General features: G+C 42.0%; 1 protein-coding gene across 3 annotated transcripts in view; it reads left to right on the forward strand.

Moving 5' to 3' along the window:
- Positions 1–3840: 3840 nt before the first annotated feature.
- The window catches only part of LOC139393245 (interleukin 17 receptor E-like), a 34543-nt gene continuing 11893 nt past the window's right edge, over positions 3841–26490 (forward strand). For all 3 annotated transcript variants that reach the window (XR_011629754.1, XM_071141719.1, XM_071141720.1), the window contains exons 1-13: positions 3841–4060; positions 11388–11415; positions 11930–12076; positions 14887–14996; positions 15276–15390; positions 16030–16074; positions 16325–16467; positions 18541–18612; positions 20454–20508; positions 20618–20781; positions 20967–21011; positions 21149–21206; positions 23896–24026. Coding sequence is in view for 2 of the 3 variants with exons in the window: in XM_071141719.1 (XP_070997820.1) it covers positions 3959–4060; positions 11388–11415; positions 11930–12076; positions 14887–14996; positions 15276–15390; positions 16030–16074; positions 16325–16467; positions 18541–18612; positions 20454–20508; positions 20618–20781; positions 20967–21011; positions 21149–21206; positions 23896–24026 (1215 nt within the window). In the remaining variant the exon portion in view is untranslated. The remainder of the gene's footprint in view (positions 4061–11387; positions 11416–11929; positions 12077–14886; positions 14997–15275; positions 15391–16029; positions 16075–16324; positions 16468–18540; positions 18613–20453; positions 20509–20617; positions 20782–20966; positions 21012–21148; positions 21207–23895; positions 24027–26490) is intronic.

Here is a 26490-nt window from a genome sequence, read left to right on the forward strand (position 1 = left end):
CTACATAAGAAAGCTGTTTATTGACTACAGCTCAGTATTCAACACCATAGTACACTGCAACCTCATCATCAAGCTTGAGGCCCTGGGTCTCAACCCTGCCCTGCGCGATTGGGTCCTGGACCTCCTGACAGGCCGCCCCCAGGTGGTGAAGGTAGGAAACAACATCCCCACCTTGCTGATCCTCAACATTGGGGCCCCACAAGGGTGCATGCTCAGCCCCTTCCTGTACTCCTCCAACTCGATCATCAAGTTTGCAGACGACACAACAGTAATAGACTTGATCACCAACAATGACAAGACAGCCTATAGCGAGGAGGTGAGGTCACTCAGAGTGTGGTGTCAGGAAAACAACCTCTCACTCATTGTCAACAAAACAAAGAAGATGATCGTGGACTTCAGGAAACAGGAGAGGGAGCACACCCCTATCCACATCGTCGGGACAGCAGTGGAGAAGGTGGAAAGATTTAAGTTCCTCAGCGTACACATCATGGACAAACTGAAATGGTCCACCCACACAGACAGTGTGGTGAAGAAGGCGCAACAGGAGACTGTTCAACCTCAGGAGGCTTAAAATCCTCACAAACCTTTACAGACGCACAATTGAGAGCATCCTGTCGGGCTGTATCACCGCCTGGTATGGCAACTGCACCGCCCACAACCACAGGGCTCTCCAGAGAGTAGTGTGGTGGGCACAACGCATCACCGTGGGCAAACTACCTGCCCTACAGGACAGCTACAGCACTCGATATCACAGGAAGGCCAAAAAGATCATCAAGGGCAACAACCACCTCAGACACTGCCTGTTCACCCCACTACAATCCAGAAGGCAAGGTCAGTACAGGTGCATCAAAGCTGGGACAGAGAGATTGAAAAATAGCTTCTATCTCAAGGCCATCAGACTGTTAAACAGCCATCACTAACAGAGAGAGGCTGCTGCCTACATACATTGCCCACTCTAACAAATTGATCACTTGTCACTTTATTTAATGGCACTTTAATAATGATGTCAGAGGAAGGCCCTAAAAATTGTCAAAAACTCCAGCAACCCTAGTCATAGACTGTTCTCTCTGCTACCCCATGGCAAGCGGCTTCTTAACAGCTTCTACCCCCAAACCATAAGACTCCTGAACAGCTAATCAAAGGGCTACGCAGACCATTCTTTTACACTGCTGCTACTCTCTGTTTATAATCTATACATAGTCACTCTAACTCTACCCACATGTCCATATTACCTCAATTACCTCGACCTACCGATGCCCCCGCATATTGACTCTGTACTGGTACTACCTGCGTATAGCCTCGCTTGTTATTTTACTGCTGCGGTTTAATTATTTGTTACTTTTATTTTCTATTTTCTACTTATTTATTTTCTTTTTTTCGGAACATCTTAAATCATTGTTGGTTAAGGGCTTGTAAGTGAGCATTTGACTGTAAGGTCATAGGTCGAATACCTGTTGTATTCGGCGCAAGTGACAAATCAAATTTGATTTGATTTGTATTTCATACCATCTATTGCATCTTGCCTATGCCGCTCTGTCATTGCTCATTCATATATTTATATGTACATATTCCTATTCCCTCCCTTTACTTAGATTTCTGTGTATTAGGTAGTTGTTGTGGAATTGTTAGATTACTTGTTGATATTGCTGCACTGTCAGAACTAGAAGCACAAGCATTTCACTACCTTCGCAATAACACCTGCTAACCATGTGTACGTGACCAATAAAATTTGATTTGATTTTAAGGCTAGAGAAGAACATCAACTTCCAGTAATATATTGCTCCTGGGTACATGGGGATAGCCCATACAACTACACCTGTGAGGACATGTCAACATCTTATCACTTTTCCAAGCATCAGAAACATGGGATTTCCTTCAGAAGTTCAAAGAGGGTCCCGTCTTTCTTTTTCTCTTTCGCTTTCGTTTTTTTCCTTCTTTCTTCCATTTCTACCTGTATGGCTGCACTAAAACTATGCTACAGATGTTTGAATATAGCCCGGGTGCATCTTCTGCAGGTATTTCGAGATGTTTTCATTTCTGTCAGCAGCTGCCATGGGGGCTTTATGGTTGAAAAAAGAAAATGCGTCATTCTCACCATGGTTACAGGCACACATCGACATGTTGTTTATTGAAAAATGTTCCTTTTTTAAATGGTTTGATTGTGAATGCGTTATGAGAACATTTGTATGACTGCAATCACTGTCTGAGATAAACAGGGGGACATGTCTGTGTTTCCTTTTCCTGTTTATCTCATCAAAGCCTTCCATGACGATGAAACTTCAGATGTAAATCAATGGTAGCCAGAGCCATATATCTCTGTATATGGTTCTGATTGATGGTGGCATTTCAATAATGGAAGATAATTGGTTTGCTCTTTGGAAACTTCAGTTTTTCAGTGGTCTTTCCTGTCAAGTTGTACACAGCAACCAATACAGTCCTGTGTACTAGGACCATAATTTCCTCTCTTTTCTTTCATATATGTTTACATTTAATTTACACCTTTTTCTCCCCAATTGGTAGTTACGGTCTTGTCCCATCACTGCAACTCCCGTATGGACTCAGGAGAGATGAAGATCGAGAGTCATGCATCCTCCGCAACACAACCCTGCCAAGCCACACTGCTTCTTGACACACTGTTCGCTTAACCCGGAAGTCAGCTGCACCAATGTGTCGGAGGAAACACTGTACCACTGGTGACCATGTCAGCATGCACCCGGCCCACCACAGGAGATGCTAGAGCACAATTTTGCACCGCTTCATGGGTCTCCCGGTCTCGACCAGCTACGACCAAGCCCAGGATCGAAACAGGGTCTGTAGTGACGCCTCAAGCACTGCGATGCAGTGTGTTAGACAGCTGCGCCACTCGGGAGGACCTTTTCGCGCTCTACAGGTAAAACAGGTGTCACAGGATGTAACAGGCATTTTCCTCTATGATACAAACATTTGTCGTGAAATGGCAAAATGGCACTGCAGACAATCTCTCGTGGACAGAATACGTAAACGTAAAAGGTACAAATTACGCAAAATGTTAGTTCTGGGTTAACTGAGATTACTGTGGACATAGCAACATTGATACAGTGCAGTGTAGGTACTGTATGTGTACTGTAAGGATGTTTCCACACTCCACAGATCACTTCCTTCACAAACATGACAAATTCATCACGTGCAGATTATGTCTATTCATAATCTGCATAATCTGCACCAGTCTATTCATAACGGCAATGCAAAAACATTACATTTCATGGACAAATTAGAATCTATATTTTTGTTGTATGATGAGTTACTGGTTTGATTTTCTTACAATAGCAATACTGTAACATATTTTGGACTAAGTACACATAGCAGTACTAATACTAGCTACTGCATGTAGCCCATAAAATATCTGACTCTAAAGGCAATACTTTCTTTAGGAACCTGAAGGAAATAATTCTGCTGACAGAAAAAAAATACTAAAAGCTTTCCCACCTTGATACATTGCACAATATTGTCTTAAGCTCTCGCCAATATACCTGGGCAATGTCTAGAGTGTCTTGAAATGTTTATAAGAAATCAGATTTCAAACAATTAAGTGGTTAAGAATAACTGAAAGATATATATATATATATATATATATATATATATATATATATATATAGAGAGAGAGAGAGAGAGAGGGATAGGGAGAGGGAGAGAGCCTTGTGGGCAGGCTCTAGATTTCCCTCTATTTAAAATGCAATCATCGCCCTACTTGTCATCTGTGGGGCTTCTGTCTCTCTTGTCTGTGAACCATCTACTACACTACAACCATCCCTTACTGGAACAGGCACAGTGACAGACAGGGTTAGCTACAGACCAGCCGCCTGCCTCACACAGCTCGAGTACAATACCAAACCAGCATACCTGAAAGAAGACATCTCCCAACCAAACTTTGAACAGACTTCAGCACTATAGTGAGGTCGCAGGACTGTGAGTGAAGAAGATGATTTTAACTACTATATTGATGGTGTCTCTCTACGGGCTCTCTCTGGCCCAAGGGGAAGGAATGGAGAGGATCCAGGAATGTAAAACCAGATGCTCCAAGGTAGGAAATCACCCTTCCTGTATCTTTCTGAGGAAACACTGTTTCTGTTTCAAACACTTCTCAAGTGTCTATGAGCAGCATAGCTGCTTTCACTTTGAATACTACTGCTAATATTATTACTATTGCTTCTAAAAACGGACTATAGCTTAACTACAAACAGAGCATACTGTACTGTTAACAATAATCAGAAGTGAGAGTCGTGTTTGTCATATCATGACCAATAGGTTGTAGTATCAGTGTATCATATTTTCCCTCTTGCACGTAATAGAACCTTGATATCATATTCCCCATATATTCTGAGCAACCATGGCAACCAAACAAAGTAAAGGATTATAATGATTCTGTAGAGTTGCTACACCATTAGAGTTCATCACTTCATTTGGCAGTGGCTCTGACTATACTCTGACTGAACTTTTGCATTTAATACAGTGAAACACAGTGGCTGAGTGTAGGACATGAAGAGTTATCACTTAGGTGTGTTGACCATTTGAAACTTCAATATTGTGATGTAGTTTAACGATTACAAAACGACCCTATATCACGCACTGGATAGATTCTTAACTGGTGGTTGGAGACCCAAATTGGGTCGCAGGAGGCTTTGAAAGGGTAGCTGTGTTATTTAAAATCTTGATATAATATATTTATATGGAATATATACTCCATTCTGAACTTTAATGACTAATCCCAGAATCAGATATAAAGTGTGTAAATTTATTTTTTAAAGTATTTAACTTTGAAAAATCACATGCAGTATTTTAAGAGCTACAAAATGTAGGATCTTAATTGGATCCCTCTTCTGTTGCCTAGAACTTTCCATGAAATGCAGACTTGTACTGTATTCAAGGTTTAAAAAGGCTCCTAAATTTCAGAATTTCCACTTTAAAATGTCAGACTGGTTTTGCCCAAACAAAAAATCTATCAACCGCTACAAAAAATGTCCATGAATTACAATCCATATAATAATTTCAAGTTCCTGTTGCTGCAGGACTATTTTCCTGCTGTACTGTAGCTGTAAACTGGATCAAATTAAGATCCTACATCTGTATTAGCACCGCTAGCAAATTTGGTTGATTTTGTGATCCCAACATTCATCATCAAGAATATGAGCTATAAAATAGGTATTTCCGGTTGCTTGTCAATGTTATCTGGCTAGCTCATTGATCCTGCTTTGTAGTATACTCCTCTGTTAGCCTTGATACTTTCTGCCTGTGTTTGCATCAGAGGCTGATGGGAGGACAGGCTCATTGTAATGTCTTGAATGGAATAAATGGAACACTATCAAATACATCAAACATACGGAAACCACATTTGACTCCGTTCCATTTATTCCATTCCATCCGTTACAATGAGCCCCTCCTCCTATATCCCCTCCCACCAGCCTCCTCTGGAACCATTAAGCTATTAAAAAAGATCGAAAACAATAATCCGATGAAATATTGAATTTGACCAGCTACCTTCAGTCTAGTCTCAGAGCGAAACAACCGACATGTATGTGTTCGTGAGAGTCTCACCTTTCAATAGAGGGGTCATATTAGTGTGTTCGGACGCTACAGACAGAAGTATGCAGATAGGCTGTACGGACTTCAGACGAGTCCCGTGATGCTTGTGGGAGTTGTAGACCAGAACTGAGAACACCATCGTGTTCGTGAGAGTCTCATCGTTCCATAGAGGGGTATTTCCATTCGGATGCTACAGACGTTTTTGTGAGAAGACCGAGTTTCGGGATGTCTCATGGTCTGAAAAACACCACTTTACCTCTGCCAACTTTCACAGCAGATGCTGGTTTCTGAGCATTTCGTATTATTATATTATGTAAATCTGAGCGACCTCATTTAGTATGATATGTTACATTTAAAATGTTATGTGTTAATTAGCAAATGTCCATCAACCAATTTGTATTATATGTTACGAATTACAATTTGCAAAATGTACAATACTTTACGAATTAGCAAAAGTTCCATATGTTACTAATTTGCAAAAAGTATGATATGTTACGAATTCTAGCTAGATGGATAAAGTTAGCTAGTTGGCTCACGTTAGCTAGGCTAGGGTTGCGGGTTGTGGTTAGAGTTTAGAAGTTTGGTTAAAGGGTTAGGGGATGGGTTAGCTAACATGCTATGTAAATTCAGCAAAAAAATAAACGTCCTCTCACTGTCAACTGCGTTTATTTTCAGCAAACTTAACATGTGTAAATATTTGTATGAACATAACAAGATTCAACAACTGAGACATAAACTGAACAAGTTCCACAGACATGTGACTAACAGAAATGGAATAATGTGTCCCTGAAAAAAGGAGGGGTCAAAATCAAAAGTAACAGTCAGTATCTGGTGTGGCCACCAGCTGCATTAAGTACTGCAGTGCATCTCCTCCTCATGGATTTGCCAGTTCTTGCTGTGAGATGTTACCCCACTCTTCCACCAAGGCACCTACAAGTTCCCGGACATTTCTGGAGGGGAATGGCCCTAGCCCTCACCCTCCGATCCAACAGGTCCCAGACGTGCTCAATGGGATTGAGATCTGGGCTCTTCGCTGGCCGTGGCAGAACACTGACATTCCTGTCTTGCAGGGAATCACACACAGAATGAGCAGTATGACTGGTGGCATTGTCATGCTGGAGGGTCATGTCAGGATGAGCCTGCAAGAATGGTACCACATGAGGGAGGAGGATGTCTTCCCTGTAACGCACAGCGTTGAGATTGCCTGCAATGACAACAAGCTCACTCAGATGCTGTGACACACCACCCCAGACCATGACGGCCACTCCACCTCCAAATTGATCCCGCTCCAGAGTACAGGCCTCGGTGTAACGTTCATTCCTTCAACGATAAGCGCGAAACCGAGACAAAATCGCGACTCATCAGTGAAGGGCGCTTTTTGCCAGTCCAGTCTGGTCCAGCGACGAGGGGTTTGTGCCCATAGGTGATGTTGTTGCCGGTGATGTCTGGTGAGGACCTGCCTTACAACAAGCCTACAAGCCCTCAGTCCAGCCTCTCAGCCTATTGCGGTTAGTCTGAGCACTGATGGAGGGATTGTGCATTATTGGTGTAACTCGGGCAGTTGTTGATGCCATCCTGTACCTGTCCCACAGGTGTGATGTTCGGATGTACAGATCCTGTCCAGGTGTTGTTACATGTGGTCTGCCACTGCGAGGACAATCAGCTGTCCGGTCCTGTCTCCCTGTAATGCTGTCTTAGGCATCTCACAGTACGGACATTGCAATTTACTGCCCTGGCCACATCTGCAGTCTTCATGCCTCCTTGCATAATGCCTAAGGCACATTCACGCAGATGAGCAGGGACCCTGGGCATCTTTCTTTTGGCGTTCTTCAGAGTCAGTAGAAAGGCCTCTTTAGTGTCTTAAGTTTTCATAACTGTGACCTTAATTGCCTACCATCTGTAAGCTGTTAGTGTCTTAACGACCGTTCCACAGGTGCATGTTCATTAATTAATGTTTATGGTTCATTGAACAAGCATGTGAAACAGTGTTTAAACCCTTTACAATGAAGATCTTTGAAGTTATTTGGATTTTTACGAATTATCTTTGAAAAACAGGGTCCTGAAAAAGGGATGTTTCTTTTTTTGCTGAGTTTAGTTGCAATGTAGCTAAAAAGTAGTAAGTAGTTGCAAAGTTGCTAATGACCTAAAATGCAAAAGTAATCTGTGATCAGATTTGAACTCACGACCTTTGTGTTGCTAGACGTTCCCGTTATACACACACCCATCCATCCTACTTTCGTTTTTCCCTTAAGTAACCACCTGTCTTATGTAACCATACCAAATGTAACGTATCATACTAATTTGAGTGTCCCGGATTTTACGTCTAGTTTATGAGACCGGGCTATTGGCAGGGGTTATAGATTGAGATGCAGCCCATGCAAGAAAAACATATCTGTAGCTTAAACTGACCGATTTTGATGGGGATATTTTTATTATTATGCCAATTGGATTTACATAAGTATTCAGACCTTTTGCTATGAGACTCGAAATTGAGCTCAGGTGCATCCTGTTTCAATTGATAATCCTCGAGATGTTTCTACAACTTGATTGGAGAACACGTGGAAAATTCAATTGATTGGACATGATTTGGAAATGCACATACCTATCTATATAAGGTCCCAGTTGACAGTCCATGTCAGAGCAAAAACCAAGCCCCAATGTCGAAGGAATATTCCATAGACACGACTGTGTCGAGGCACAGATCTGAGGAAGGGTACCAAAACATTTCTGCATCATTGAAGGTCCCCAACAACACAGTGGCCTCCATCATTCTTAAATGGAAGAAGTTTAGAACCATCAAGACTCCACCAAGAGCTGGCTGCCCAGCCAAACTGAACAATCGGAGGAGAAGGGCTTCGGTTAGGGAGGTGACCAAGAACCCGATGGGCACTGACAGAGCTCCAGAGTTCCTCTGTCTAGATGGGAGAACCTTCCAGAAGGACAACCATTTCTGCAACACTCCACCAATCAGGCTTTTATGGTAGAGTGGCCAGACGGAAGCCACTCCTCAGTAAAAGGCATATGACAGCCCGCTCAGAGTTTCCCAAAAGGCACCTAAAGACTCTCTGGTCTGATCAAACCAAAATTGAACTCCTTGGCCTGAATGTCAAGTTTCTGGAGGACACCTGGCACCATCCCTACAGTGAAGCATGGTGGTGGCAGCATCATGCTGTGGTGATGTTTTTCAGCAACAGGGACTGAGAGACTAGTCAGGATTGAGGGAAAGATGAACGGGGCAAAGTACAGCGAGATCCTTGATGAAAACTTGCTCCAGAGGGCTCAGGACCTGAGACTGGGTGTGAAGGTTCACCTTCCAACAGGACAATGACCCTAAAAGCTTCTTATGGATCAAATCCCTTTAGCGGAATCGATTTGACAACATCCGGGGGAAATGGCAGAGCGCCAAATTCAAATTAAATTACAACAAATATTAAACTTTCATGAAATCACACATGCAATACACCAAATTAAAGCTACACTTGTTGTTAATCCAGCCGCAGTGTCAGATTTCAAAAAAGGCTTTACGGCGAAAGCAAACCATGCTCTTATCTGAGGACAGCACCCCATCAAACAAAGACAGACAATCATAATTCAACCAGCCAGGCGTGACACAAAACTCAGAAATAAAGACATAATTCTTGCCTTACCTTTGACGAGCTTCTTCTGTTGGCACTCCAATATGTCCCATAAACATCACAAATGGTCCTTTTGTTCGATTAATTCCGTCGTTATAAACCCAAAATGTAAATTTATTTGGCGCGTTTGATCCAGAAAAACACTGGTTCCAACTCGCACTACAGTTACTGTACCTGTAATCTTTGTCCAAACATTTCAAACAACTTTCCTAATACAACTTTAGGTATTTTTTTGCGTAAATAAATTGATAAAATAAACTGCGTTCAATACCGGACGAAAACAAAGTGAAGCACGTTCCAGGTCGCACGCACCAAAACATTAGAGTGCACCTGGAGTGACACAGGAAAATAACAGGGCTACTTCATCATTTCTCAAAAGAAAAACATCAACCAATTTCTAAAGACTGTTGACATCTAGTGGAAGCTATAGGAACTGCAAGCATATTTATATTAAAACGGGCTTGCCATAGAAAACCAATGGAAAACAGATTAACCTCAAGAAATGTTTTCCCTGGATGGATTGTGCTCGGGGTTTCACCTGCCAAATCAGTTCTGTTGTACTCACAGACTTTATTCAAACAGTTGTAGAAACTTCAGAGTGTTCCCTATCCAAATCTACTAATAATATGCACATCCTAGTTTCTGGGCCTGAGTAGCAGGCAGTTTACTTTGGGCACACTTTTCATCTGGACGTTATAATACCGCCCCCTATCCCAGAGAGGCTAAGCACACAGCCAAAACAACGCAGGAGTGACTTCGGGACAAGTTTCTGAATGTCCTGCCAAATTTCTGAATGCCCCGCCAGAACACGGACTTGAACCCGATCGAACATCTCTGGAAAGACCTGAAAAAAGCTGTGCAGCAACGCTTCCCATCCAACTTGACAGAGCTTGAGATTATATGCAGAGAAGAATGGGAGAAACTCCCCAAATACAGGTGTGTCAAGGTGTGTATGACGCTAGAAATGCAGTGATGAAAGCCGATGCGATTCCTAATCAGACACGTTTGTTCTACATGTGGTGTGGATTTCAAAAATGACAAGAGTTTTCTTTTAGATGCTCATCTATCTAGAATGAGAAACCCATTTTATTTAGATCAGATGTGTGTGTTGTAACTGTTGCCAAATAATGACATTAACATATATTGCTAAGAATGTGAGAGTAGGATGACTCCCCTGACTTCAAAGTATTTTTCTTTCTAGACAGACCACAATTTCTGATACCATGATGTATTCTGATCAACTGGCTTGTTCTTGTGTCAGGAAACTAAATACCACATTTATCAGATAATATACTGTACCTGGCCAATACAACAGATCAAAGATTTTAAAACCAAATTCCTATTTACTGCATTTTGTCTTTGTAGGGCAGAATAGAGAAAGCCCTTAAATTGTTGGAAAAAAGTAAAAGATGAGAGAAGAGTCAAATGAACTGATAACTGACAGGCATGGTGGCGTAAAAAAGATTTGAATGGTGTGAACTGATAAGTTATGAGTTCAAATCCCAGGTGAGAACATGTTGAATAATAATGACTGTAGAAATGAACATGCACAATGTAATCATGTTTGTCAAATATGTAAGTGAAAAGCATTGTGTGTGTCAGTATCCATAACCTTGCCAACAGACAAAAAAGATCAGTGGTTCACCAATCAGGGCCTTGATGGGCTTGGCAACAGCAACAATGTGTAATTACATTTTTTGGAGGGATAACTTTTCTTTGGGACAATCCTGACCAACTGATACACAAATGTTCCTGCAATATTCTCCTAACCCTTAGAAAACTGGACGCAAATGTTCTTGAAACTTCCCATGAAACGCGTCTAGAACATTGTTGTATATTCTGAGAACATTGTAACCACATTCTAGATATGTTCTGTTTGAGGGAATGTTCACACAAACACAAACATGCTGAAAAAGGTTCTCAGACGGTTTTTGCTTACATAATGTACCCCTAACTGATGGAAAACTGGACAATCAAACATTAGGGGAACATTACGGGTAATGTTACAAAAACGTACTCTCTCCCTAGAATTGTTAGCCGGAATAGTGGCCAGCTGGGCTTGTTTTTTGTTGTTGTACTGCACAGCTGGGGTTGTGAGTACTCTGTTAAGTGTATAATGTGTATAAGTAGTATAAAGTGTATATCAAGTGCATAAATAAATATCTTACATTGTCTTTCATCTTCTCTCTGCAGGGCCTCCATTGCAAAAGTAAAACCCACTGTGAGTGCATTACAATATACCCATTACAAACAATGTTGTTATACTCTGTGTGTGTGCTTGATTGTGTTGACAATGACACTATGGTAAATCTCTGATGGGTCCTGTGATCAAATATAAATTGATGTCTGAAATACATTTACAATACAAGGATCCAGTTCCAATGTTTGAGGTATGGGTGGTCTGAGTGATACAACTTTTGCAGGTTTGTTCATTGAAGCATGGACCCCCCATACAGTACAATAGTCATAGTCCAAGTAGACTAAAATTTGATTTGATATCTATCATCTGATAAGGTAGTAGTCAGGGCTTTTACATGAAGTATGAGTAGAGTTGACTCCTTTCTTGTCATTACATTGCTGGCTGTTGGATATTGCTGGTTGTTGTATATTTGTATACATTTGTCCTGAAAGTTTAGCTATTTTGAATGTGAGTAAGATTTCCAATGAGTTTATTATGGAAAAAAGCTTGAACTTGAATACATCCACTGACTTTAACCTCCTGTTTCCCCATACAGATTCCTTTGCCCCATGCAGGACCCAGAAAGCAGGCCTCAACACCAGTGTTGTCTTCCACAACGTCAGCCTGTCCACAGTGATGAGGTGTGAGGGGAAACAGAAGTGCTCTCTTCACTTTCGAGTTCACACTGCTCTTCAGCTCAGTGGTAGGTTGGGCTCTCTGTTTTGAGATTTCATGTTGAAATATTTTCTGCCTTGTCAACGTCAAGGATTTACAGGCAGTCCAGAGAGGACATATTCCAAAAAATTGGTCCCTCGTTATGTCAAGATAACTTATTTATCTCATTATTACTACATACTCATTATCACTACATGTCAAGGTCACGAGATAATCAAAAGTATCATGCATTACCCATGAATTTGTTCAGGTGCACGATAACCACTTAATCAACGAGCCCTGTGGCTGCATTGATCGCAATGAGGGGCATGTAAGCCCTGAACATGCTGCCCCAAAGACCAGAGCCATTGCATGCAAAGAACCACGCAGCTAACTTGGCTAGTCTTGTGAGTTAGCTCGGTAGTCTTGTTAGCTAGGAAGCTAGCTTGTTATCTATGCTGGTTGTTAGCTTGCATAACAGATATGTGTACTTTAAGGGACACCGTGTTTTGTGGATAATTTGCATTTACAGTGGGTGAGCTCCATTCCTGATAGGCTAATCAGGTTAAATTTGAGCCTTAAAGGCTAACAAATCAGGATGCTGCCTTGTAGGCTGTTTCATAGGTAATGCTCATTGCAGGCAGATTAGCTGTCAAAGTAATTTATAGTTAGATGCACATCTAATCCAGGGGGAGAGCTCTATTCCTTGCAGGGTGATCAGACTCAGTAGTAGCCTCAGAGGCTGATATCAGAATGCTGCCTTGAAGGCTGTCGGCAGAGCCTTACATATGAAACAGCCTACAAGGCAGCATCCTGATTGGCTGATTTCCATCATAATTTGCAAATAAATTCATTAAAAATCCTACAATGTGATTTTCTGGATTTATTTTTCTAATTTTGTCTGTCATAGTTGAAGTGTCCCTATGATGAAAATTACAGGCATCTCTCATATTTTTAAGTGGGAGAACTTTTGGTGGCTGACTAAATACTTTTTTGCCCCACTGTACATGTGCTAACGTGGGCTATTTTTAGCAGTTTTCTGGGATGCTTGATTGTTTTTATTGCTTACTGGGAAGCTTAGCAGAGGTAGACATGCTCATGTTATTTGTGTTAGTGCTGCACACAGTGGACTTCCTACTAGGGCACACCGCCTCAGTGCTAACAGTATCACTCTGGTTCATAGGCACATGATTACCGCATACAAAGGCTGTGGGATCAGCAGAGGCATTCAGAGCAGTAAGAGGGACATCAATTAGGTTACTTACATTGTGCCTTCCAACACCGCTGGCATAATGTACATTTGCTGAAGCATTATGACAACTCAGCGGCACAATGGTAGGGATAAATGAGCTGGGCTTGGATCATTGATAAGTAATTGTCTCAACGCAGCCTTAAAATGCTGTGGAAGGATCTGGGATCTGAATGATTTGGGTGGATCCCATCCTATTTACAACATGAGCTTTGTTTCCAGAAGGTATCAAAATTGTCAATAAATGTTACACCCACTGAGCTGCAATAGTCTTGTAGACAGTTATGGAGGGTTAAAAGTCTGCTGAACCGTTCAAAGGGGGGGGGGGGGGGGGGGATTAATGCAAATAGTCTGGGTAGCCATTTGATTAGACATTCAGGAGTCATATGGCTTGGGGGTAGAAGCTGTTTAGAAGCCTCTTGGACCTAGACTTGGTGCTCTGGTACCGCTTGCCATGTGGTAGCAGAGAGAACAGTCAATCAGCCTTCATTTTTAATGGAGTTTGCAAGTGTATAATTATGTACACTTCGGGGCCTGACACGCCCCATAATTCAAACCGTGATGTTTGTACATCTGCTAATTAAAGTCAGCCAAAACGTAAAACCTCAATGTCAATATGGAGTCAACATTCAAGTGTAAGTTAAAAACAAATGTAAATAAGTTAGAAATTGTGCTACTAATGCACAAACACTTCTCGTAAAAGTAATCATGTTTTTGTTTGGTTAGCTTTTGGAAATTGTAGAAATAAAACATTTTTCTTCTTCAGAGGTTCCAGCTAGGCAGGCTAACGTTAGTCAGCTAATTCATTTTCTAGCTATCATACAGTAGGCATATATTAATAATTATATAGTTAATACAAGTAAACATGCAATCATTATTGACTGTAGCGCATAAAAAGCACCCACAAGCTACCGGTGGCTGAAAACACAATCGTCGCGGGACGAACGAGTGACACATTTCCTGACGAAGGTGGTCCATTAAAAAAAAACAACATTCCTTCCTCCCTTGCCCTGCAAGTGTAAGCTCGTCAGACGTCATAGCATGTCATCAGAAGTGTCCACTTAATTTGAGAGCTGAGGGGAGAGGGTGTTTCTGTTAAGTTTTTGGAATGCAACCTATGTTGTGAAAACAGCATACCACTGAAACCAGATAGACCACTATGAAAGGAGCCATAGTAGGTACTTCCATAGTCAGTTCTGTACAGCTGAGAGCGAGATGGTGGCCTGAGGGGGGAAACCCCTGCGATAATATCTTATCTGGCCCTTTGATTCAGGGTCACGCTGCTTCCTGTAGCGCATGTGACATGCACGTACGCTCACACACACACAGGTTGAAGGCAGCCAATTCAGGAAGTGCTAAAATTTAAATATAAAAAAATTCTGACATTTAAAAAGTTTTTAAATAAATAATTTCTACTTTTCAATTTATTGAGAATAACTTTTTTGGGTTATTGAAATGTCATATTTGTTTACTTCTTGAATTGACTGCATTCTATTTGAATAGAACCCAACCCTGACACACACACACACATATACACTGTAATTACGGTACTTGTACTGACCCTGTATAGCTTGCTTTCTCGTGATTTTTTTAATGCTACTTTTCCTCAGAGCACATCCATGGCGTCTCCATATGCACTGTCACCGCAGGGATGATGTTGGAAATCTGTAGGCTCGTCAGCTTCCCCAGAGTAGCCAGAGAGAGACTGGAGGGACAGCAGGTACAGTAGTACACTACCACACCATGCACCCTACCACACTACAAACTACTACACACTACTACAGAGAGACTGGAGGGACAACAGGTACAGTCAGATATATTATTTTTGTGAACATTACACGTTGTTAATCAAAGCCAAGCAAAACATTTCTGTACATTAATGTGTGCTTGTGGCAACAAAAACACTTCTCTATTGATAGGAACAGATATGGATCTGGCTTAAGAACACTTGTAATGGCTGGTATGTTTATTTGTTTATTTTCCTTCTCTCTTTCTCAAGTTGGAGGTTCAGAATGACTGCTCTGAGGTGTGGCCAGGTCAATACGTTCACGTCACTCTAAAGACAAATCCAAGCTACTGTGGAGTCACCTGGACAAGCACTTACCAAGTCCCAGGTGAGGATGAGGACCGTGATCAATGGTGAATAAAAATAATACTAATAATGGATTGGATTTCTATAGAGCCTTTCTACTAACTGAGGTACTCAAAGCGCTTTACATAATACAGGGGAAACTTACCTCTTCCAGCAACAATGTGTGGCACTCACGGGTGATTTACTGCAACCATCTTGTGCCAGAACGCTCACTACACATCAGCTAGCATGGTGTAGAGGTGAGGATATATGCCAATTAGGAATGAGAGAGATGATTAGGTGGCCATAATATCAACCGATTGATTGAAATCGCCATTTCAGCATCTTGCACACACAGATTCCCAGTGGATCATGTTGGTTAAACCTGACTGTACTTTGATTATTTAAGAGCTATTGAGTTGGGTGAGTAAACTGACACTGCAGGCGTTCATAAGCAAAACTAGTGAGTCAGCAAATGTCTAATGCAGAAACACTTAAATGTCATAAAACCCTCATTTCCTAACCGAAAGTCACACTACCCTGCTGAGCAAAACAGCATAGACCAGCTTGATCAGCAGGGTAGTCATGCTCTTACTCAATGTGCATACACAATGATCATATGTCGAAGCATTGTTTGTTTCACAGAGAACAAACCTTAACTTGGTTTTAAACTATATTTCAGAATGTAGCAGCAGAGATCTTCGGAGTAACATTCCAGAATGCATCAGTAAGTTTGATAGATTTTATTTCTCTATTGTTCTATAGTTCACAACAATTGAATCACTCTAGATATCCCTTGGCATGGGTTACAATGACAGACTATTTCTGCGTTCAACAAGGCGACATTTTTGCCTTGCCAAACCCGACAACAATATACTCATTCTGTATTTCCTTGTGTACAAATCAGCCTACAGATATTGGCAGTGCACTCATTTCCCTTGACTGTGTGATTACTGACTAACTGTGTCTTATGACAGCTGGGAGGCTAGCGTACACTGTGGACTCAGACAGAAAGGAGCTGGCTGTGTCTGTCTCAGACATGCTGGAGGATAAAGACTATCACCTGAGACTGTGTCACAGAAAAGACTACACCTGTAGAGACACAGGGGCTAACGCACTGGTAAGATTCCCGGAGATGGAGACCTTAAAGAGTAAACGTTAATGTTCAAATTGTGAGACCCTGGTTAGCCTGGAATCCATAATGTATATTTCACTATTGTTTCACTCAGTGAAATGAAAGCAGCGTGTGGATTCCAGGCTAGGCACTGATAATGTTGAGGCACTCCTCCCACTGCCAGTAAGTGTTGTAAAAGAGGTGATAGTCAACACTATACTTTGTGCATACTCTGATAGTAACACAGGGAAGAGGAAGGTCATAGAAATGCCTCAACCAGATGGTATGAGACAGGCATCATAAATCAGTTGTGCTATACTCGATCAGACCCTGGATTCAAATGCCATTTGAAATTAAGTACTTTACCTGGGCTTGATTGAGCTTGCCTTGCACAATGGAACCAATATACAGTTGAAATCGGAAGTTTACATACACCTTAGCCAAATACATTTAAACTCAGTTTTTCACAATTTATGACATTTTATCCTAGTAAAAATTCCCTGTCTTAGGTCAGTTAGGATCTCCACCTTATTTTAAGAATGTGAAAATGTCAGAATAATAATAGAAATAATGATTTATTTCAGCTTTTATTTCTATCATCACATTTCCAGTGGGAAACTCAATTGGTATTTGGTAGCGTTGCCTTTAAATTGTTGAACTTGGGTCAAACGTTTCGGGTAGCCTTCCACAAGCTTCCCACAATAAGTTGGGTGAATTTGAGCTTGGTGTAACTGAGTCAGGTTTTGAGGCCTCCTTGCTCGCACACACTTTTTCAGTTCTGCCCACAAATTTTCTATAGGATTGAGGTCAGGGCTTTGTGATGATCACTCCAATAACTTGACTTTGTTGTCCTTAAGCCATTTTGCCACAACTTTGGAAGTATGCTTGGGGTCATTGTCCATTTGGAAGACCCATTTGCGACTAAGCTTTAACTTCCTGACTGATGTCTTGAGATGTTGCTTCAATATATCCTACCTCAAGATGCCATCAATTTTGTGAAGTGCACCAGTCCCTCCTGCAGCAAAGCACCCCCACAACATGATGCTGCCACCCCTTGCTTCACGGTTGGGATGGTGTTCTTCGGCTTGCAAGCCTCCCCATTTTTCCTCCAAACATAACATTGGTCATTATGGCCAAACAGTTCTATTTTTGTTTCATCAGACCAGAGGACATTTCTCCAAAAAGTACAATCTTTGTCCCCATGTGCAGTTGCAAACCGTAGTCTGGCTTTTTTTATGGCGGTTTTGGAGCAGTGGCTTCTTCCTTGCTGAGCTTTCAGGTTATGTCGATATAGGACTCGTTTTACTGTGGATATAGATACTTTTGTACCTGTTTCCTCCAGCATCTTCACAATATCCTTTGCTGTTGTTTTGGGATTGATTTGCACTTTTCGCACCAAAGTATGTTCATCTCTAGGAGACAGAATGCGTCTCCTTCCTGAGCGGTATGATGGATATGTGGTCCCATGGTGTTTATACTTGCTTGTACTGTTTGTACAGATGAACGTGGTACCTTCAGGCGTTTGGAAATTGCTCCCAAGGATGAACCAGACTTTTTGGTTCAACCTATTTTTTTTCTGAGGTCTTTGCTGATTGCTTTTGATTTTCCCATGATGTCAAGCAATGAGGCACTGAGTTTGATGGTAGGCCTTGAAATACATCGACAGGTACACCTCCAATTGACTCAAACAATGTCAAAAGAAGCTTCAAAAGCCATGACATAATTTTCTGGAATTTTCCAAGCTGTTTAAATGCACAGTCAACTTAGTGTATGTAAACGTCTGTCCCACTTGTGATACAGTGAATTATAAGTTAAATAATCTGTCTGGAAACAATTCCTTGTAAAATTACCTGTGTCATGCACAAAGTAGATGTCCTAACCGACTTGCCAAAACTATAGTTTGTTAATAAGACATTTATGGAGTGGTAGAGTTAATGACTCCAACCTAAGTGTATGTAAACTTCCAACTTCATTTGTAATAGTGGCAAATTTGCAAATCAGGCCCATCTGGCACTCCAGGTAGACTAGTATGTCAAATAATGTTTGAACCCAGGTCTGACCCTTGTTCCCTCTCCGCAGATCAGAAAGGAGGATGTGCTGAAGAATACTACTCTGCAGTATTCTACACCTTTGCCCTGTCTCTGCATCGAGGTAAAGATTTTTAACTGATCATTATCTAGTTAGGTCAATCTTTATCTTCTTGTTAGATAATCTTGTTTGACCTTTATGTTATCAAATGTCTATGACGATCTGGACTGTATTGTGGAAATTGTGGCGTTACAGTGCATTCGAAAGACCCCTGGACTTTTTTCACATTTTGTTACGTTACAGCCTTATTCTAAAATGGATTACATTGATGTTTTCCCTCATCCATCTAGACACAATACCCCATAATGACAAAGCAAAAAAAGGTTTTTAGAAATTGCTGCATTTTTTTTTTCTTTTAACTTAAAAAATATTACATTTAAACAAGTATCCAGACCTTTTACTCAGTACTTTGTTGAAGCACGTTTGGCAGCGATTACTGCCTCGAGTGTTCTTGGGTATGATGCTAATAGCTTGGCACACCTGTATTTGGGGAGTTTCTCCCAATCTTCTCTGCAGATAATCTCAAGCTCTGTCAGGTTGGATGGGGAGCGTTGCTTCACAGCTATTTTCAGGTCTCTCAAGAGATGTTAGATCAGCTTCAAGTCCGGGCTCTGGCTGGGCCACTCAAAGATATTAAGAGACTTGTCCCGAAGCCACTCCTGCATTGCCTTGGCCTTGTGCTTAGGGTCTTTGTCGGGTTGGAAGGTAAACCTTCGCCCGTCTGAGGTCCTGAGCAAGTTTTCATCAAGGATCTTGCTGTACTCTGCTCTGCTCATCTTTCCCTCAATCCTGACTAGTCTCAAAGTCCTTGTTGCTGAAAAACATCCCCACAGCATGATGCTGCAACCACCATGCTTCACCGTAGGGATGGTGAAGATGTGACGCTTGGCATTCAGGCCAAAGAGTTCAATCTTGGTTTCATCAGACCAGAGAATCGTGTTTCTCATGGTGATGAGTCTTTTGGTGCCTTTTGGAAAACTTCAAGTGGGCCCTTCATGTGCTTTTTCTTCTGGCCACTCTACCATAAAGGCCTGATTGGTGGAGTGCTGCATAGATTGTTGTCCTTCTGAAAGGTTTTCCCATCTCCACAGAGGCTCTGTCAGAGTGACCATCAGGTTCTTGGTCACCTCCCTGACCAAGGCCCTTCTCCCCCGACTGCTCAGTTTGGCTGAGCAGCCAGCTCTAGGAAGAGTATTGGTGGTTCCAAACGTCTTACATTTCAGAATGATGGAGGACACTGTGTTCTCAGGGACCTTCAATGCTGCAGAATATTTTTTATACCTTTCCCCAGATCTGTGCCTCGACACAATCCTGTCTCGGAGCTCTACGGCCATTTCCTTTGACCTCATGCCTTGGTTTTTGCTCTGACATGGACTGTCAACTGTGGGACCTTTTATAGACAGGTGTGTGCCTTTCCAAATCATGTCCAATCAATTGAATTTACCACAGGTGGACTCCAATCAAGTTGTAGAAACATCTCAAGGACGATTTTTAAAATTAAACCCACACTACACTGGGCCAATTGTGCGCCTCCCTATGGGACTCCCAAACACGACCGGATGTGATGCAGCCTGGAATCGAACCAGGGACTGCAGTAACACCTCTTGCACTGAGATGCACTGCACCACTCGGGAGCATTAAAAATGGAAACAGGATGCGCCTGAGCTCAGTTTCGAGTCTCATAGCAAAGGGTCGGAGGACTTATTCAAATAAGTTTATATTTTTTATACATTTGCAAACATTTCTAGAAACCTGTTTACGCTTTGTCATTATGGGGCATTGTGTGTAGATTGATGAGGATGTTTTATTTAATACATTTTATAATAAGGCTGTAACGTAACAATGTGGAAAAAGTCAAGGGGTCTGAATACTTTCTGAATGCACTGTATATATTTATCCCACAGGGCTGGTCTGCCACCTCTGATGCACCCAGAGTTCAAGTCTTTCCCTTCAGAGACAGTGAGTGTCCTTCAACTTCTGTTACACTGCACGTTTTATTAATTGGTTGATTGTGAAATTTGCAAGATTGTCAGTGCATTGCTTTTGACCGCGTCTCTTTTCTCCAAAGATCTGGAGGAGTTGTGGTCCGGCATTAACTTTGACCCGGTGGAGGAGTTGTTGTCATGGGAACCGGTGTGTCCTGTTGTTGCGGTGATCTCACTGTGCCAAAAACAAGGGGACGATGAGTGTGACGATCTGGCTGGTTCATCACAGACCCTCAACAGGGAGAAGGTTAGGTGCCTCTCTATCAATCAGCCTCACATCTGTACCTCTGAACTCCTTCACAGTTAAAGGGCTGTTTCAAAGACAAAAGACTGATATGACATAGAAACAGTCAGGCACCAAGGCTATATCACCAGACAACTGTTTTACAAGAACTATTATAGATTCAAGTCCTCATTTAACTTTCCTTTCAGATAACATTCTCCACAGTGGATCCACACCCACAGCTTTGCATGAAGGTAAGACACCACCTTCGCCTGTGGTGTATTCAACAATTGAATGCACTTACTATCTGAACTTTCCTGTACATATCCCCTTTGAGTGTGCAGAACAAATTTATCTAAGAAATGCATGCTCCTGGCTGTTTTATGTACAGTTTACAACAGATTCTGGATCCTGGATCCGGTGCCCCTTTGCAGATGGGAATTTCCAAGGTAATAGCTCTCTGTAAATAGTGTGCATGTAATTATCATGAGTGATCCGTCTGAAGTTGTGAATGACGGACTTTTAAGTGGAAACGGGCACCACAGTTTGTATATCAGCCAAACCCATAACACCCAAGGATAAGAAACCACACACACTCTAGTATCAGTCTTTACACTAATGCAATATTATGGCACACCTGGATTCAAATAGCATTTTTTGAACTTGTCTGACACAATGGACCAATGGAATAGTACCAGAAGTGCAAACCCCATCCATATGGCACTCCAGGCATGCTGCATCAAACTCTCAAACGTTTTTGAAAGAAAACAAATACTATTTGAACCCAGGTCTGTTATCTAGTATTACCAATATAGAGTCGTTTTTACACAATTCTTTTTTCCCATAGGGATTTTAGAAACTTAAAATAAGGGCTGCGTTTCGTTTAGGCTTACCCTGGTGCGATGTTTTGATAACCGTGTAAATCTCTCTAGGAGAAGGTGACTTTTTTCAGTATATTTGCCTGTATTGACCATTTACCCCCCTCCCCCCAAATTGAAATGCTCATTTGCTATCATAATGAACTACAAATGCCATGATGATCTGGACGAGCCTGCCAAATTGAGGCAAAGGTAAGAATCTCTCGATGGACAATTCGGAGAACGGTCTTGTGCAAGTTTTAAATTGACACAATACCAAAAGTAAAGGTATCGGCCAGAGATGACGTGCAGGAGCTTGCAGGGATTTGCAGTTTTGCATGATGTCTACTTTGACGCTAATTACTATTTTCAAGTTTGAGTAAATCGAGTCGAATATATGGATAAAAGTAACTTTGTCCGAGAGAGATTTACATGGTTATCAATACGCCACGCCAGGGTAAGCCTACATGAAGCACAGGCCTTATTTTAAGTGTTTCTAAAATCCCCTATGGGAGAAATGAATGGTGGAAAAGCTATTGAAAGTTTCCCTGTTTGACCACAAGGTTTTATGGGTATTATGACACCTCCACTGTGGGGCTCTATACTGCAGGTACAGTGCCTTGCGAAAGTATTCGGCCCCCTTGAACTTTGCGACCTTTTGCCACATTTCAGGCTTCAAACATAAAGATATAAAACTGTATTTTTTTGTGAAGAATCAACAACAAGTGGAACACAATCATGAAGTGGAACGACATTTATTGGATATTTCAAACTTTTTTAACAAATCAAAAACTGAAAAATTGGGCGTGCAAAATTATTCAGCCCCTTTACTTTCAGTGCAGCAAACTCTCTCCAGAAGTTCAGTGAGGATCTCTGAATGATCCAATGTTGACCTAAATGACTAATGATGATAAATACAATCCACCTGTGTGTAATCAAGTCTCCGTATAAATGCACCTGCACTGTGATAGTCTCAGAAGTCCATTAAAAGCGCAGAGAGCATCATGAAGAACAAGGAACACACCAGGCAGGTCCGAGATACTGCTGTGAAGAAGTTTAAAGCCGGATTTGGATACAAAAAGATTTCCCAAGCTTTAAACATCCCAAGGAGCACTGTGCAAGCGATAATATTGAAATGGAAGGAGTATCAGACCACTGCAAATCTACCAAGACCTGGCCGTCCCTCTAAACTTTCAGCTCATACAAGGAGAAGACTGATCAAAGATGCAGCCAAGAGGCCCATGATCACTCTGGATGAACTGCAGAGATCTACAGCTGAGGTGGGAGACTCTGTCCATAGGACAACAATCAGTCGTATATTGCACAAATCTGACCTTTATGGAAGAGTGGCAAGAAGAAAGCCATTTCTTAAAGATATCCATAAAAAGTTTCCTTTAAAGTTTGCCACAAGCCACCTGGGGGACACACCAAACATGTGGAAGAAGGTGCTCTGGTCAGATGAAACCAAAATTGAACTTTTTGGCAACAATGCAAAACGTTATGTTTGGCGTAAAAGCAACACAGCTGAACACACCATCCCCACTGTCAAACATGGTGGTGGCAGCATCATGGTTTGGGCCTGCTTTTCTTCAGCAGGGACAGGGAAGATGGTTAAAATTTATGGGAAGATGGATGGAGCCAAATACAGGACCATTCTGGAAGAAAACCTGATGGAGTCTGCAAAAGACCTGAGACTGGGACGGAGATTTGTCTTCCAACAAGACAATGATCCAAAACATAAAGCAAAATCTACAATGGAATGGTTCAAAAATAAACATATCCAGGTGTTAGAATGGCCAAGTCAAAGTCCAGACCTGAATCCAATCGAGAATCTGTGGAAAGAACTGAAAACTGCTGTTCACAAATGCTCTCCATCCAACCTCACTGAGCTCAAGCTGTTTTGCAAGGAGGAATGGGAAAAAATGTCAGTCTCTCAATGTGCAAAACTGATAGAGACATACCCCAAGCGACTTACAGCTGTAATCGCAGCAAAAGGTGGCGCTACAAAGTATTAACTTAAGGGGGCTGAATAATTTTGCACGCCCAATGTTTCAGTTTTTGATTTGTTAAAAAAGTTTGAAATATCCAATAAATGTTGTTCCACTTCATGATTGTGTCCCACTTGTTGTTGATTCTTCACAAAAAAATACAGTTTTATATCTTTATGTTTGAAGCCTGAAATGTGGCAAAAGGTCGCAAAGTTCAAGGGGGCCGAATACTTTCGCAAGGCACTGCATATACAGTAAGTAATGTTGAATGATGATATTGCCTTGCTCTCCAGCTTGGGACCTGGGTGTCGACCAGCTGGGGCTGGTTTTAACGTCACGGGTCAGAGCACCCCTCTCTCTTCATGTGTGTGTGAAGACGGGGACCTCTGCATGCCACCCAGAACACACACTCCCTGTACATGTGGTAAATACATGTCTATCTGCACCTAATTCTTATCATAGGCAACAGTACTTATTATTTAAAATAATAAGGGTGTTTGCTTACTATGAAGTCTGCTGTATCAAGGAGATGTGTTGACTGTACGACTTACTTCCCAAATAACCAACCAAAAATCATTGCTCAACATGAAGGGAACTAACGAGTCACTGACAACCAAAACTAAACCAGGTGGGGTTTTAAAATTGGTTCTGAAAGGCATCAATGGGGGTGCCTACTGAGTGCTGGCCAAGCTAGAGTAGGGTCTTAACACCCACCATGGATGCCCATTAGAGTTGCCTGATACAGTCAAACTAAAAGAAAAGAACCCCCACCAACTTAAGTTGAGAGGAGGAAGGGGGTAGGAAAGAGAAGGAGAGGTGGGGGGAGTGGGAGGGAGAAGGGAGAGGGAGGGGTTAGGAAAGAGAAGGAGAGGCGGGGGGAGTGGGAGGGAGAAGGGAGAGGGAGGGGTTAGGAAAGAGAAGGAGAGGCGGGGGGAGTGGTAGGGAGAACGGAGAGGGAGGGGTTAGGAAAGAGAAGGAGAGGCGGGGGAGTGGGAGGGAGAAGGAGGAGGGGTTAGGAAAGAGGGAGACAGGGAAGTTTCTCAACCATTTAACCTTCTTCTGAACACCTCCAAAACAAAGGTCATGTGGTTTAGTAAGAAGAATGCTCCTCTTCCGACAGGTGTTATTACTACCTCTGAGGGTTTAGAGCTTGAGGTAATCACCGCATACAAGTTCTTGGGAGTATGGCTAGACGGTACACTGTCCTTCTCTCAGCACACATCAAAGCTGCAGGCTAAAGTTAAATCTAGACTTGGTTTCCTCTATCGTAATCGCTCCTGTTTCACCCCAGCTGCCAAACTAACCCTGATTCAGATGACCATCCTACTCATGCTAGATTATGGAGACAATTTATATATCGGCAGGTGGCTAGATCTTCTTTACCATTCGGCCATCAGATTTGCCACCAATGCACTTATAGGACACATCACTGCACTCTATACTCCTCTGTAAACTGGTCATCTCGGTATACCCATCGCAAGACCCACTGGATGATGCTTATTTATAAAACCCTCTTAGGCCTCACTCCCCCCTATCTGAGATATCTACCGCAGCCCTCATCCTCCACATACACCCGTCTTTCTAGTCATAGACTTTTGAGAGTTAAACTGCAGCCTAGCTCTTCCAACATCTCTCATGCCAACTGGAGCATTGGCTCTGCAGCTCTTAAATATCACCTGTGCCAGCACAGGTGAAAGTTAACGAAGCGACAGGTGCAACACATCCTGACCACCGAGGATGACTCCAATCAGCGTACATGATCAAATTAAAGTGGAACTACACCCGCTGATTTGGCCTCGTTTTTTGGCTTGCTCCTGAAGAAATACTGGCGGCCATGACAGGCCATGCAAAACTAATTTGCTTCGTACCACCACCAAGACACACCAATCTGTCAGAACCTTGCCCACAGCTGTTTCCCCCTACTCAATCACAACAAAGACACATCCTGCAGGTTGAGTTCAATAACTACAGGCAGATGTACAGTATGGTGAGATTCTGGAGGAAGCTTGAATAGGACAGTAGCCTACAGAACAATATGAGAAGAATGAAATTGCTGAATTTGTGTAGATATTCTAAACTACATGTTTTGACAACATTCAGGTCCATGTAGAATAAACAACCCTTTCCATAATACAATAGCATCAGTGTTCTGCTAATGTAACAATGTGCACCTTTCATGTCATTCCCAGCTGGTACAGATACTGTGCCTATCAGCATTTTGTCTGGTGGTAATGGAGCTACCTTGTCATATCTTCCTGTGTGGTGTCCCGTATACACCAGGAGTTCACTGATCCTGCTGGAGAATACACAGGGTTTCTCCCTCCCCATATTGACTGATACATTCAAATCAATAATAAAAAAAGACAATACAGGTAAAACTTGTCTTGTAAAATGCTCATGCCGAGTGCCAGGTCTCTCTCCATTCAGATACATCGGTATCAAGCCCGTTTGTCAGTCTGGACTTCATCTTCAATGTCTCCATAGTCACGCTTCTATTACCAATGGCAGTGAGGATAGGTGATACTGTATCTGACACACAAACAGGTACTATGTTTGAATATGTCAAGTGCCTGAGGCTGCCGTCTGGCAAAATCATATCCAGTCCATCTGTAGAAATAGGCAGAGTTGAGGCAGAGTTGACACATGGAATGAAAAGGGTGTTGCTATTACAATACCTTTGTGCTGTACTGTATTATCAGTAATCACCTCATGGTGGATGTGTTGAGTGCCAGGTCTCTCTGAATCTCATGCATCTGTCAACACATACACACAGTCACTGTTCTGATAAGACCTATCTCTAACTATGGCAGTTAGAGATAGTATATGTTTGTGTCAGATATGAACTATGTTGAAGTCAGACTAAACCTACCAAATTCTGATTTCCCGAT

This window comes from Oncorhynchus clarkii, chromosome 33 (genome assembly GCF_045791955.1).
Source record: "Oncorhynchus clarkii lewisi isolate Uvic-CL-2024 chromosome 33, UVic_Ocla_1.0, whole genome shotgun sequence".
Taxonomy (NCBI): Eukaryota; Metazoa; Chordata; class Actinopteri; order Salmoniformes; family Salmonidae; genus Oncorhynchus; species Oncorhynchus clarkii.